The 15,278-nt window shown below is 35.8% G+C and overlaps 1 protein-coding gene across 7 annotated transcripts in view; it reads left to right on the top strand.

The window, feature by feature from the left end:
• Positions 1–15,278, top strand: part of PHKB (phosphorylase kinase regulatory subunit beta) — a 74,130-nt gene that overhangs the window by 1,708 nt on the left and 57,144 nt on the right. For 2 of the 7 annotated variants that reach the window (XM_035336752.1, XM_035336750.1), the window contains exons 2-5: positions 759–853; positions 6,780–6,869; positions 8,484–8,622; positions 13,485–13,584. In XM_035336752.1, coding sequence (XP_035192643.1) covers positions 799–853; positions 6,780–6,869; positions 8,484–8,622; positions 13,485–13,584 — 384 coding nt within the window. In that variant the 5' untranslated portion in view covers positions 759–798. Of the gene's footprint in view, positions 1–758; positions 854–5,011; positions 5,030–6,779; positions 6,870–8,483; positions 8,623–13,484; positions 13,585–15,278 lie in introns of all 7 variants that reach the window. The other 5 variants (XM_035336746.1, XM_035336745.1, XM_035336747.1 and 2 more) reach the window with 4 other exon arrangements.

Genomic DNA, 15,278 nt, shown 5'->3' with positions numbered 1-15,278 from the left:
TAAGAGCAAGTTTTCTTGAGAGCTTTTTCTTTCCCTTCCTTGAAAAATAAAATACTGTTTCACTTGTTGCTACTGTGATAATTAACGGTTAGGAACAGGTTACAAATATGTTCAGCAGTTGGCCAGTCTACAACCTCTGAAATTTCAGCTTCTTTAAAAAGCCTAAGTTGCTTTAAAGATTTGGAACAACTTGTCATTATAACTGCAAACAATATTTTCTTATTTTACCTTCTAAACTGGCAGAAGTTCCACTTCAAATAATAGATATTCAGTACCATAAGCTGTGGATATGACTGCGCAAAGCATCCTAGTGTAAATTCCACATTGGATGAAAGCAACACTATGCATAAGCAGAATTCTAGCTGTCAGGGCTTACTATTGCTTAACACTTTTTTTTTTTTTAATGTGTTAAACACATATTTTTTTATTTATTCCTGAAATAGATCACACAGATATTATTCAGCACCTTTAGACTTTAGTAGCAATTTTTGTATTGAGTAAACATAACTTATTGTGTAAAGTCCAAAAGATGGTCTTAGCATAGACTATATCATTTTACTTAGTTAAGTGTTAGTGAAGTAAAGGGAAACTAAAACTGATTTTTAGAGTAGAAGAGGGAAAACATAAAATATAACAACATGGTACTACCCTGTGTGCTGTGCACTCTGTCATTTTAATAACTCCACTAACATTGCTTTCACTTAATTTAATGCTGGTTGCCTTTAACATTTACTAAACGGTTTTGAAAATTGCTGTAGCTTAGCCTGAGACGTTTGTGATTAGCTGCACCAATTTGAAATGGCCAATTTGGATGATGACAGAACCTCATCTGCGCATGCTTTTTTAAAATTTGGTAAGTGTGCAGTTTTGTGCTTTTGTTTGTGGCTAATCCAACAAAAATGATAATTGTTTTGTGTTTCACGCGGTGTTTTGTGTTAGCAGCTCTTCTGAATTGTGCAGTATAACTTAAAAATCCAAGTGAAAATTTATGGAAACTGAAATCTACTTAAATTGAAGCCTACTCTTCCTATTTTGTTTGGATTTTCTTTTTTGTGTTTGTGTTCTTGCAAATGTCTGTCAATATAACAATCTCATAACTGAAGTGTGTTTCTAAGCTAATGGTTATGTGAAAAGTGTACAAAGAATGGTGTTTTAGATTTAATTTCTTATGAGAAAAACAACATGTCCGGTTTAGAGACAAGGAGTAAGATTACCTGCAAGTCAGTCGTTGTTCTAAAGCTTGACTTTTGGAAGTTAAGTGGAAGCAAAATCAAGCCTCATGAGGCAGCTTCTCCTCTGCGACATCAGGAGCTTGGATATGTGAAGTTATCAAGACCATTACATTTTTAGCTTAATAGATTTTGGAAGGAGTTTGACAGGAACAAATGTGTCTGTATGTGTAGTAGCTGATCTGGGAAGAACCTCTACAGGCCTCTTGTTCACTCTGCAGTGAAACATGTTAGCAGCACAAGTGATAGTGAGAGTTACCAGATAAGAGGATTTCAGCTGTCTTTTGCTGCAGCTGAGGCACTTGAACTCTGCCTGTGGCATTTCTGTTTGGCCTCTTCCAACACCAAAAGGCTCGTGGACTGTTGACATTGCAATAAATAAATAAACATTACTTTTTCCAGATTATCATATTGCTACTTGACATTTCTGGTTTTACTTATGACCCAAAATAAATGTTTTTAGTAGTTTTAAGAGTTATTGTCTTAAGTTCGCAGGCTGAGAAATGACAGTGATGGCCTTGAAAACCCTGATCGTTGTGCTGCCTTGCTTGTAGCATTTACAAGGCTTGTGTGGCAGACGTTGGCATCTTGGTTATGGGAAGCTCCTGTGTACTGGCATGGCAGTTAAGGTTTTCTTTTTCTTTTTGGTCTTTGGTAACTTATGTGAGTTGTTAGTTACTATAAATTCTGAAATCAGTAATTTCCATTAGTTATAATGGACTGAAAAAGGGAAAGAGAAAAAAGACATTTTTTTTTCATTTTTCCATGACATTCTAAAATATTTTGAATTCTGCATGGTTCAGCACATTATTTTTCTTGATAAGTAATAAGTGACAAGTGTTGTCATCTTAAAACTATTTAAATAAAACCATTACAAGATTTTACTCCTTTGTACCTCTGCTGTTGCTGTTCCTCAGTCTGGGTAACACTTTGTTCCTTGCATTTACTCATAGTGTTTTTTCAGGTAGAGAAATACCTTAAAATTGGTTTCTATTTTCTTTTATTTTTTTCCCCCTTGGGTTTTCTTGTGGTGTTGTCACTGAATCGTATATTGGTTCAGTTTGGAAGGCAAGTTTGGAGCTCAGCTAGTCCAGCTTTTTGCTCAAAGCAGGGTCAGCTGCGAGATGCTAGGTTCCTCCTGTACACAGTGATTGGAAAAAAACAAACCCCACCACCACCACAGGTGGTACATGCTGAGTTCATGGGATGATAGTGTTCAGATATTTAAATATATGAGAAATTAATCTTCCTTCTAGTGAAAGATAAACCTATTTCTTGTTTCTGAAAGCTATTTTGTTATTATCACCTTGTTCAAGTCCAGGAGTTTGGTCTTTACAGTAGGCAACTTAATGGCACAGAACTGCTAGGGTAAACTGTGTTCTATCTGTTATATCTAACATTTCAGTATTCACTGAGTCTCAGCTCAGGAGAGATTGCGGGAGTCTGGGGGGAAATGAAATGTCAGGTTGGCAGGGTATGATTTGTTCATATGGTATAATTATTCTTAAAATTTGCTGCATGAAGAAATAAAATCCTCCTTCGTCCCGATGACTGTAATGTGAAGATGTTATTCCCCGTACTAATATTGGGCAATGATATACTTGTGATCTGAGATCCAGAACTTGCTCGTGTCTCAAGTGTTGTATTACAGAACTAGTGGTGTGTTTAAGGGCTGCAGGCAGTTTTGATTCTCGTGCTATGCGTCAAATCTAGAAAGAAATCTGGTATTTTGAGGCTTTTTTGTCAGGTGTGTGCTGATATTAGTTATGCACGGGAACATTTGCCTTTGGCGTATTAAATGTTTGAAATAAAATTCTTGTCATGTTACTTCCATTTGCTTGTGATTAAACTTTACGGATTTGCTTGTTTAAGTACTTATTGAATTTGTATAATCAATCCATCTTAAAGTAGGTAAACCTTTCTCCATGGTCTAGGTCCAGAATTCCATTCTGATGTTGTTCTGATGTTACTCCGATGTGGGGATGCTCAAAGCTTCTTGAGATAGGAATTTGGGAAGAGGGTTTTAAAATATTGCCCATAGATTTTCAATCTAAATATCTAGGCAGTTTGTAGTTCTTCCTGAAGAGCAATTAATGCTATTCTTGAATATAGCTAGAGTAACAAAAAGTGGATGGGCAAGTCCTCTAACGGCAGGATGACATAAGTATTTTCAGCCTCCGCAGGTTGTGGATGCAGTTATTCACACTGCTAACAGCTTATCTCGGAGAACTTCCCTTAATTTCCTTCAGTATTGAACTCTGCTTAGAAGAGATGAATAAATTGTTAATTTTTCCTGAAATTATTGTACCTTTCAGTTTAATCTGCCCCTTAATGTATTTGTATAGTTCCAGTGTCTTAGCTCAGTCTTAAATATCTTGTCCAAATATTATGGTAGTTCTGCATTAGTAATTGATGCTGCTTTTATCAGATATTTTGCTGTTTCAGATCTCTTCCCGTTCTCTAATACTTTGAAAGGAAATGGCTGTCCTTTTCAGTAATTCTTCAACCTGAAGAATGATGAAATCATACTAATGTGGAACTTTAAGGAGCCACATCTGAAGTGAAGGGGGATTTATTTTCTAATTTTCCATCCAAAATATGGATATAGCCTATTTAGTTAGTGAAATATCTGAAGGAAAAATAGGGATTTAATTAGAGTTGGGTCAAGGACTTTGACTGTTAACAGACTAAATTAAATACCCGAATGTAGAAGTGACATTGATTTCCTACGTATTAGGGTTTTTTGAAGTAGTTATTGACACACAGTGCTCCACTTCTGATTTGAGGAAATAATGGACATGCTTCATTCTTTGTGGGAAGAAAATCTAAACTACTGTATTTAAATTTTGTGTATGTTTATACATCAGTATACAGCTTAAAAATACTAAATCAGCAAAGTATTTTAATATTCCTTCCTAGGACATGTGCATGTTTACCTTAAATGAAACTTGTACTGTGCGGTTACAATGAAATGAGACATTTAAAAAAAAGGTAGTTGAACGTCCTCATTCTCTTTGTTCTGAATGGTAACATGCAAACTTGAGAGCTCAGTTGCATCTCATTCAGTTTCAGGGCTGGGAGCTCAATTGCATGTGTCATTGACTGTCAGTGCTGTAGAGTCTTGATGTCCGTTTTAAATCCCATATTAAATAAATAATTGAAAATAACTTTGTGTTAAGGTTCTGTCTTGCTGAAATAAACTGTTATGTGGATTCTGGAAAAGAGTATAGGCAGGCTTTTTTAGCTGTCCTAAAAATACTTACAGCTCCCCTGGTGTTATGGTCTCACTATAAAACCACACAGAAGTAGCAGCCAGCTTCATGGTTTTTCTGTCTGCTTGTTGCTTTCATTTAGATCATGGCACTAATGACCCATAATTTAGCACAGGGTTTGTCCAGCAGACATCCAGACATGCAAAAAAACATAAACTGCGTAGGTATTTGTGAGCAGTATGCGGAAGACTTCAGTTTTGAGTGTTCCTTTAAACAACTTCTCTTGCATATACTTTTTAAAGAATAAAACTTTTTGTCAATGTTCTTGAATCCACTTCATCTCTTTTTTTCATCAACAACCATTCCGACTGTTTCATTTATTTCTGCTGGTAAAGTCTGAACTATCTAAAAGAATATAATCGGTAGATAGTGGTGCTTTGACATTTTCCTGCTGTTTACTCTGTTCAGTATTCTTTCTGCCCAAAGTTGAAATCTTCATGCTATGAAATAGGAGCCAAGCGTGTACTTTCTGTTCATGATAACTCTATTTTGTTTCTCTGTTGGCCACAGAGGGTCACAGATTGTCTGGTAAGTATGTAAATTAGAACAATTTTATTTTAGAAACTTTTACCTTGTGTGTATACGTGTCTGTGCCTGTGAATGCTCACCTGTTTTTCACAATGCAGTGTGGGGTTTAATGGTCTGCAGGAAAGAGATATTCTGAACCCACTTCACAAACAGAGTGGTGTCCTATATATGTGTTACATAATTAACAAATCTAAGAGTATCTTTATTTTGCCTCTGAAAACCTCATAAGTAAACATTTCTCATGAATTTGCTACTTTTTATGCAAATAAGTGCCTGACTGAAGATTTTTTCCTATGTATGTTCTGTCCTGCTTTGACCAAGTCACCTTACAAAATTGCCATCGCTGCAGGTTACCATAGCGTGCTTTTGCGAGACAACTGAATTAGTAGTCTAACGATAAAGATCATGAATCTTTTACAGGACAGAAATTCCTAGGCAAAAAGAAGTTGAAAAACATAATACTGCTCTGAAACAATAAATTAATTGGGTTCAGAATGTTGAATTTTAAACAGAAGATGTGAGAGCTGTTATAGATCGGGGTTTCTTTCCTATCACAGAACAGCGTATGTCTTCTAGGTTTGTTTTTTAGACAACCAAACAAGCGAGCCCTCTGTGCTTCCCACCTGCCCGCGGTCCTTGCTCCTGACCTCTCCCAGCGAGGACAGGCAAAGTGGCAGTGAAAGCTCCACCGTGTGCTCAAACATTACCAGGGAATACAACAAAGGACCCACGGGAGTCTGCTCGAGTAGGGGTGGTGGATTTTGGGGGGAGAAAAGGAATTTTCTTAACTGCTACTATCAAAAGTAATACTGATGTGAGGGGTGAGGTGTGAGTCCTGGAGGGGCAAGAAACATTTCTCAGTCCTCCTGCCTCAGGATTTGATTAGTAAGGCCTCTGTCACCGCTCTACATGTTCATTTTGGTTTTGGTTGAGTCCCGCTTATGGACAGTCTCTTGTCTAATACTTGGATATGTGCAGGGCGTGCAAAAGAAGCAACTTGAGTAGGAGCGCTCTGCTGCAGCCTGCCAGAAGTGCTTGGCTGTCTGGGCTTCCCTGACAATTCGCTCTCTGAGATTTTCAGAAGGGCAGCGTGCAGTCCGGAAAGGGGAGGCTCCCATTCTTCCTCCTGTCAAATGACACCGTGGGAGATCCTGCAATCCAGGGTGTTGAATAAAGCCACGAAGATTTATGGAAGGAGAGCAGTATGTTACTCTTAACATTAGGTTCTGGAAATGGTTTACCTCAGGAATTTGAAAGAAGCCTACCTTTCTGATAGGTAGCTAACTTCAGCTATCAGCAAAACAGTTTTCAGGTGCAAACAGGGAAGTAGTCAATATGTGGGACACTGCAGAGGAACAATGCAGAAAAGATAGCACTGTATTTCCCTGAAATGTAGGTAATCTGGGGGCTGTCTGCTGACCAGTTTGTACTGCTGACCTCAGTAGTACGTGAGAACACACGTTTTTTTTCTTGAGTTTGAGACATGCATTCAGCTAGGCATTTGCTGTAGCTAAACATCTGTGAGGCACTGGAGATCCACATGAAGGTCTTGTTTGCATGGACAGGCACCGTAGAAAATGTGTACAGAAATGTTACATTCTCTGAGATAATAAAAGTGCTATTTTTTTGTTTGAACTGAAATTAGGTAAATTGTGCCTTTGCATAACAAACACAAACAGTCATATTGCATTTTAGTGATGGTAGAAGTTATGTAACTAATCCTGATCTTGATTTTTCTTTTCTTTTTTAGGTTCCATTTATGAGCCCCTTAAAAGTATTAACCTTCCAAAACCAGAGGGGGGAAGTCTGTGGGATAAATTAGATCATTATTACAGAATTGGTAAGTAAAGAGTTGGTTAAGAATTGTTCCTACCATGAAAAATTTTCAGTGCAACTTACAGGAGTATTTACAGTTGTGGTTATAACAGGCATTAGCTTTATCTTAAAGTAATATCTGCAATTTCTGATAAGGATTTCTATTTTCTGAAGAGAAAAAAAAATATCATTACAATTCCTCATAAGATTCCCGTGATAATGTAACACATATCTTTGGATATTTCCTACATTGCTTGAAAGATCATGATGACCTGTACAAAGTGTTCAAAGTTATCATCTGCACTTGTCAAACAGTAGAATAGATGGAATAGAAACAATAGAGTAGATAGAGAATAGAGTTGGGCCCCGTTATCTTAGATGAGGAGGGTGTAAAGGTGATCTGATAGTTTTTGATGCTTAAACTAACCAAGATATGATTTGGAATTGGTTTTTACATGGAAGATTGTTCTGTGTCCTTTTTATGTAAGCTTGCCCCTTACCCCTTTTTAACACATTTGTGACCTTTTAAAATTTTGAGCTGTGTCTGTTGGACTTGGATGAGGTAGGAGAAGAAAATATTCCTTATGCATCTTTTAGATAAGTAGAGCCACTCACATGTTAATCCTCCTAATACTTGTTGGTTCTGCCAGAGCCCTTCCATCTGGAAATCGGACAGGAAAAAAATAGCCCAGACATATTTTACTTTTAAGAAGTTGTCTATGTAGTTGTTTCTAAATTGTTGAATAAAGGAGTTCAAAGTATACGAAATAGGTAATTAAATCTACCCTTGCCAATAATACCATGTTGTTTTGATGTATTATTTTTAAGAACTGTTAAAACATGTCCATCCCCATCCTCTAGCTATTGCAAAGCCCTGAAATTAGTAGAGCTTATATATGTATACGAAAGCAGATTTTATGTTTTTTACTGTTACGAAAACATTAGCATTGTTGGGGTTCTTGTTGTTGTTGTTGTGGTTTTGTTTGTTTAACTGGACTGTTCCCAATTTACTTTAAAGAGTGGCTTCTAGAAATATAAACATTACACAGCACTGGAATATGAATTTAATTCACTGCTCCATGACGTTAACTGCTGTTTTGTGTTGCCTATATTATTCTACGTTGAGCAGCAGGAATACTGCTAATATTAAAAATTGATGTAAATAGTTTATGTTATGTTAAATAGTGTTGCTCTCAATGTCTCACTCCTTGCCATTTTAAAGAATATTGATATAGTCATCTGGCCAGAGTTAAAACTTGATTTTTTCTGAGTGTAGAGTTCGCTGAGTTTAACTATTGTTTACATTATTTTGGGGGCAGACAATATACTATAGACCCTTTTTTGCAAAAAAGAGAAATTACTGAGTTGTGTTGGAGTGGTTCTGTGTGGCAGTGCTATAGGAATAGTCATAGAATTTTTGTGAATACTGAGGTTTTTGAAGAGTTCTAATCTGAGAGTCAAACCAATATGAAAAAGTTTTCTCTGTGTGTGTCTCTCCTGACCTTTTTATATTGTGCATGCTTACATATTGAGCACGTTCAATATGTTCACATTGATTTATACCTATGCAGAAACTGGAAGAAACATGTTGCGAATATTATTCATTAGCAACAATTAATTTCTTCTTCTGTTTTTCCAGTTAAGGCAACGTTGCTACTTCATCAAAGCCCAACCACAGGTCTGTTTCCTACGAAGACATATGGGGATAACCGAAAGGCAAAAGTGCATGACAATCTTTACTGTGCTGCATGTTCCTGGGCGTTGGCTCTTGCTTACAGGTGAGTAACTTCTAAATTCACATCTCTGCCATATTGCTTTCTGTTATGTAGTACACCAGGAATGTTTTTAAAGATGATATTTTATCCAAAATGTTATTGTGAACACCTAGAGGTGATGCATGTTTCTGAATCTCAGTAAAAAATACTTAAGTAGCTATTAGGTTAAAAGTGTCTGTAATTTTGGTAAGCAAATACAGTTTCATATAATTTCATTGGTACTGATATTCTGAAACCGAGGAATTCATACATGCTATTAAAAATACAGGTTATTGTGGCAAACTGTACTCATGGAATACTGCTCATTTCAAATGTGGTATGTGAGTTGAGAGCAGAAGAAGGCTTGTGGTAGGGTAACAGTCAGGATACTCACAGACGACTGAATCCTCAAATGCTGAGAAATATATGTTTGGGAAATAACAGTGACTATCTACAGCAGATACAAAGGACATGAGATTGTTCAACCAAAAGGTTATTTTATTTTTTTTTTTGGTATTTTGTTGTATGTTACATGATAATTTCTTCTTACCTTTCTTGTTGACTTTGATTTTCTATAATTCTACTTTATGTGCCTGCTAACTTCTTAGTACAAGTATGTTAACTGGACGCTGATCTAGGCTGTCAGTTCACTGAAAACTGTGTTCCATCAGGATAATTGATTAAACTGAGTGTATGCAGTTTAAATTAAAAGCCAGAAATGAAGCATGGGATAAATTTCACATCTATATTGGTTTAGACTACGGTTGTTAGTTTGCATGAAGTATAAAGGGTTGTGTATTGACAGGATTTCTGAGAGTAAAGGGAAAGGAGGTCATAACAAGATAAAATTACAAATCCTGTCCAACTATGGAACTGATATATTAACTTCTCCACTGTGACAAAACTCTTGTGCTAAGCCCAGGGGTTGTTATCAGCAGTAACATAGTGGTTTGGTGGCAGAAGGCCCGTCTTCCTTTGTGTTTACGTTAATAACTAATAAATGGGAAGACTTCAGTCTGATCCCGAATTGTATCTGGATATTGAAAAATGCTATTTTAAATGGTATGAAGGAGGTCTTACATTCTCAGACAGATTCAAGATCTATTCTCGCTAAATTAATAGGAAAGTGATGAAGATTTTCATCGCTTATTTCTGAATAATCTTTCTTCAAAAATTGCGTCAGCTTTTCCTGAGAGTCTAAGGTTGTTATTTTCCATTGTTTTGTCAGCAGTGTTTATTTCTCAAATCATTTTACTGATAAGTTTAAACTGCAACCAGAATCTTACTAAGTCATCAAAACAGTCAGGCTTTAATGGTGCTAGATTGCTTTCCAATTCATATCATTAAAACTATTCTTCTTGACTTTCTTTTTTAAGAAAACTGTTGTTTTCCCTTAAATAATAGTCCTAAAACTAACAAAAACAGTGAAATATCTTCAGTATATTGCAGTTTTTTTTTAAAGTGTGTGTTCTTCAGCTTCAGAGGTAATTCTACTTTTTATTTTCTCTAATTGGTGGGTTAAATGCCTTCTAACTGCCATTACAATGTCATTAAAATGTAACTATTTTAAAATAAGCAAAAAGAATATTTTTCTGTGGATTTCAACATTTGAGTGTACAGTTTTAATATTTACTCTCATCTACTGATACATTAAATAATAGGTGCCATTCAGATGTGTAAGGGTAATGATGTTAAACAAAGCAATTGTTCTGATGATTTCTTATGCCCAGTTCTCATCAAGACCTCATTTGAAAAGTTTCATCTTCATCCTCTGTGAATAAAGGTACCTCCTTGCCTTCATCCTTCCTTACATACTCAGTTAAACCATCAAGAGCTACTGGTTTGGTTTTACTTGCCTTAATATTTCACTATAATTACTGTAATTGTCATTCTATATTCCTTTTCTAATTTGGGGCAGTTCGCTTTCTGTACGAATTCCTGTAGCTTGTTGTTAATGTGTGATAATATTGACTTTTTCCCTATGATTTTGTTTACAATCACCAATAATTTGGCTTTGCAGTAACGTGTCAGTGAGTTGAAGCTGTTGGTTCTGAGGGGGGATCCTAATTCTCCATAAGTATTTTGAAGGTTTTACTTCGGATTGGATTTATTCTAGGTTCCTAGACCGAACATCCCCCCCCAGCCCATATAATTCATACCTGTTCAAAGTACAATAATTTGGACACCTTGTTGGGGGACTACAGGAATTAGAGGTGTTAGAGTACATTTGTTGTTCAGTTTCCTCTTAGAGGAATTTGTTTCAAAGCTGTTTTGCAAATCTAACCAGTGGATGAAAAGTGGGGATGACTCCATTCAAAGCCTGGAAGCTGGTCTAGATTTAAGCATTCGTATCACACTGCCTGTGTTCTGACTCACTGAGAACTCTGAGTTTGATCTGTGCTCCATCAGTGTCTATAATTTCTCTTTGCTTACAGTTCTTCCCTCTCTGTTCACTAATATTACAGTTTTGACTCTCCCAATTTAACTCATTACTGTTTTGAATTCATGTTAATGATAGATTTGTCACTTCAGCAAAAATGAATGGATTTCTCTTTTTGCAAAAGACTGCAAAATCATAGTGATTCAAAACGTTACAAAGCTATACAGAAGTCATAAGGATGACTTGTTAAACTGTCTGTGAAACTGGAGAATACGGAAGAACAAAGGCATTGTAATATACAAGGTGCTTCATGACGAGCATCGCAGTGACTTACTGTTTGTTCATTTCTGAGATTTAGTATTCCTTGTCTCCAACCTTGCTTCCCTAGCCACCCAAGAAAATATGGAGGTGATGATAACTCAAATGTAGTGTTCTTAACGAAGATGATGGTGTGCAAATATGGAATAATTTACTCTGTTTATAATAGTCACCAACTAGTGGTGAGCTAGTAATCACGTTCTTGGACAGAATTTTAGTATATTTTACAAAGGTAGTGCCAGAAATAATATGGGGAACAACTGTCAAAGTCAACACAATCTGTCTAGCAGATAAAAAGTTTTGAGTTTCTTTTTTATCTCTATTTGTTGCTTTAGATTCCGTACCTATGATATGAATGTGAAAAAAAGTAATTAAAATTCTTTTCTCAGAAATGTTTCAAAATGATGCTTTTTGAAAGAGAAGTCATACAAAGATCTTCTTTGTAATTACTAGTCTGTGTTTTCTTCTGGAAATGCCATGCATGAGGTCTAATGGATCTCAAAATTTTCAGAAACTAGCAAAAGCTACAAGGAAATTAGCATTCAGAATGTGTAATTATTGCTTTCATTTCTTTTATATTGAAAAGTTTGTGTCTTTTAATTCCACTTTCTTGGGTGAAATAAAAGCATCTGAAAATGGAAAAAAACTGAAAAAGTTTAGAAGACTAAAAGGTGCACAGATGATTGTTCTGAATTTTCAGCAGCTGAAAAAGCCTCGTAGAATAAAGCATGGCATAAAATTGCCTGAGCTATTCAGTCTTTAGTTCCCAGTTTGTAGAATTATACAAGCTGATATGTGAAACTTGCAGATTGAAGAAAGGGCAAGTGGCAAGACAAGTAGTCTGCGTTACTCCCACTCACGCTCAAAACAAGGTCTTGGACTTTGCTGCCGCACAGTGAGTTGCCTTTGATGGGCAAGAGCTGATGATTCAAATTAAGCGTATGACTAAAATTCCAAATGAGCTAAGATACAAGACTCATGTGGAAGTCTGCATTATCTACTAGCTACAAATTACCGTGCTTGACTCATACCAGTACTGTTGTTCAATAAAACCTAAACTTGTTAAGAGCACATTAAGAAAACAAAGACTGCTGTTGTGAATAAAAGGAGAAAAGTGTAGGTTAAGTGAAAACTTCGGAGGAAATGTTGAGAATAAATTGTAGTGCTCAAAAAAACCCAGCCTCTTCAGTTTGTTTTATGGTCTTATTACTTGTTCCCCCCCTGCCATTTGAACTTTGCAGTTGAAATCAAGTACGTTTCTTGTACCCAGGATTACCATTTAGATAGCAGGAATTTTGGATGTGTATTACTTTTGAAGTTACTGCTATCTTCTAATTTTCAGCGTAGGTAGCAAAACCTCAGCATAAGCTAATGACATGTTAAAAATGGTGGGAAAGGATACGCTTCCTAATGTAGTTATTGTCTGCTTACCTATAACCAAATTAGTGGCAACTATAAAGTGGACTGAGAAAAAGCAGTGAGCAAATTATGCTGCAGTGCATATTTGTATCAGAAACGTGTTGTTTTAAGTTACAGATTTGTAAGAATTTTTTTTCACCCTGAAAAGCTCAATCAAAAATCAAGAAAGGGGAAAGAACAATGAATGCAGTGATCAGGCTTGATTATACACAATGCATTTCTTGTTAAAGTAACTTGAGTTTTGGCATAGTTCTTAATATATATTTAGTAATGCGGTAATTGAGTGTTGTTTGATTTCACGATATAAAAAAACTAAGTGTCTTAAAACACATTTCTGGACATTTATGTAGTTAACTTTCGGATCTTGTACGTACAGCTGTACCTTAATATCATCAGGAAAGTGCTTGGTTATGAATGAAATGTTTTGTAGAATTAAAAGAAAATTACCTTCATGTTTTGGATCTCTCAAGGAACAGAGAACAGTGGCTTGCAATGTTATAATAGCTTCAAGGATTTTTTTTTCCTTTTAAAATTTGATATAGGAATGTTTGTGTAAGCTGCAACATAACCTAAAAAATACTTTTTTAATGAGGAAATTATGGGCAGGGCTGTAAATATGTTGATAAGAGTGTGGGCACTATACAATAATGTTAGTTAAATACTTAGTACCGCAAAACATTAATACCCCAAAGCATGAATGTGTCCTTTTTTTCTTTGTATTTTCTTAATGCATTTCCAATTTGTTTTATGAATTATCTTTCTTAACCAGGCGTATTGATGATGACAAGGGAAGAACTCATGAACTGGAGCATTCTGCTATAAAGTGTATGAGAGGAATTCTCTACTGCTACATGCGTCAGGCCGATAAGGTAAACCACTGTAGTGTGGACAGAAGCACTAAATTCTAAAGCATTAATTAAACTGTAAAAACTAGCCTCTAAATATAGATAAAATTCAAAAGGGGAATGCAGTATTACTGTGTGGTGCAGCTGAAAACATTGCTCATTTTTGCTAGGTTGCTGCATTGTGTAAAAGAAAGGAGAATTTTGCAAAGAGAGTAAACATCATGGCATATTTGAAACTTGTTTGGATTCATTTTGCAGTTATTTATTCCTTTTAAGTATTAGACCATTAGTAACACTGTGTGTTTTTTTTACCGTCTTTTTATTCCTGGAAGTGGAAGGATACAAAATTTCTTTTATAGAAGGCTAGAAAGTTTTCTTTGGACTGTGAACTTGGTTATTGCATTTGTTATTTTCCTTACCTAGGTGGTCAATGTGATTATTTTGCTTGGTTTCTTTAGCAGTCTTCTTTGATTTAATGATGTAAATTCAGAAGGGCAACAATCCAAAGTGAATGTAGAAACAGGGTAATTTGCTTACGCTATAATGCAGTTGTGTTTTATAATGTATATATTCAGCCTGCAATCTTCTTGTCAGTGTACACTCAAGAATATTCAGGGCTTCTCCTTGTCAAAATTTAGATATGGTGCATTAATTTTGTGTAGTGATTAGCAGTAATTCTACGGACAGTTAAATACCTATATTTGGTGATTATTTTATTTTAAATTTCATCCATCTGACTTTAAACTGTTATTAAAAATCATTTCCATGCTGCTGTGTAGTTGACATCACTTCTAAGTGCACAAACTGAAATGTAAAATTTGTAGGCATCTATCAGTAGCAATAATAATAATAAGCAAATCAGGCATATTGCCAGTTGTGTTTATGCTGACACGATAGTTTTTCTGTTTTCTTAGTTTGTTTCTCTGTAGTCTCAGATCTTTAAATAATCTTGACCTAAATTGATCTTGTTACATTTGAGCTGCTGTTTTTCTCTTTGACATGCAGTGTTTTGTTTTGAGGGTGATCAGTACATTTATGAATAATGAGTGTTAAATTAACACAGGTGTCAAACTGTTGATGTACTGGTTGTCATTTTTCACCTTGATTACTATAAAATCTTCTCTCTTCCTGCGGAGTAGTAATAAGCAGTCTCAGTTACCTAACAGACGTCATTTACTGATGGACTTTATTCTGAGAATTTTTTTATGCGCTGACTTTATCCAGAGGGAACATGCTTTTTAATAATATCAGGCTGGGTATTAGGAGAAATTTCTTTACTGAAGGGGTTGTGTGGCATTGGAATAGGCTGCCCAGGGAAGTGGTTGAGTCACCTTCTCTGGAGGTCTTCAAGAAACGTGTGGATGTAGAACTTTGGTAGCATGGTTTAGTGGTGGACTTGTCAGTACTAGGTTAAAGGTTGGACTGGATGATCTTGGAGGTCTTTTCCAACCTAAATGATTCTGTGATTCTCTTTCTAAAATGAATTATATGTACCCAAATACTGAGGTGTGACAAGAATATATTATACTCCTTGTGACCATAATTGCAGATGCTATATTCTAATGCCAATAAGCATATGAGTTGTAACCTAGAATATACTGAATACGTTCACTGACTAGATATGGTAACTATACAAAGTAGCATTCATTTATTCTCTTTCTTGAGCTGAAAGCTTATGGGTCAGGATTCTCTGAATATACTTCAGATCTATGAGTTCA

Source organism: Oxyura jamaicensis, chromosome 11 (assembly GCF_011077185.1).
Source record: "Oxyura jamaicensis isolate SHBP4307 breed ruddy duck chromosome 11, BPBGC_Ojam_1.0, whole genome shotgun sequence".
Lineage (NCBI taxonomy): Eukaryota > Metazoa > Chordata > Aves > Anseriformes > Anatidae > Oxyura > Oxyura jamaicensis.
The sequence above is the reverse complement of the archived record's forward strand: the minus strand, read 5'-3'. Positions and strand labels throughout refer to the sequence as shown.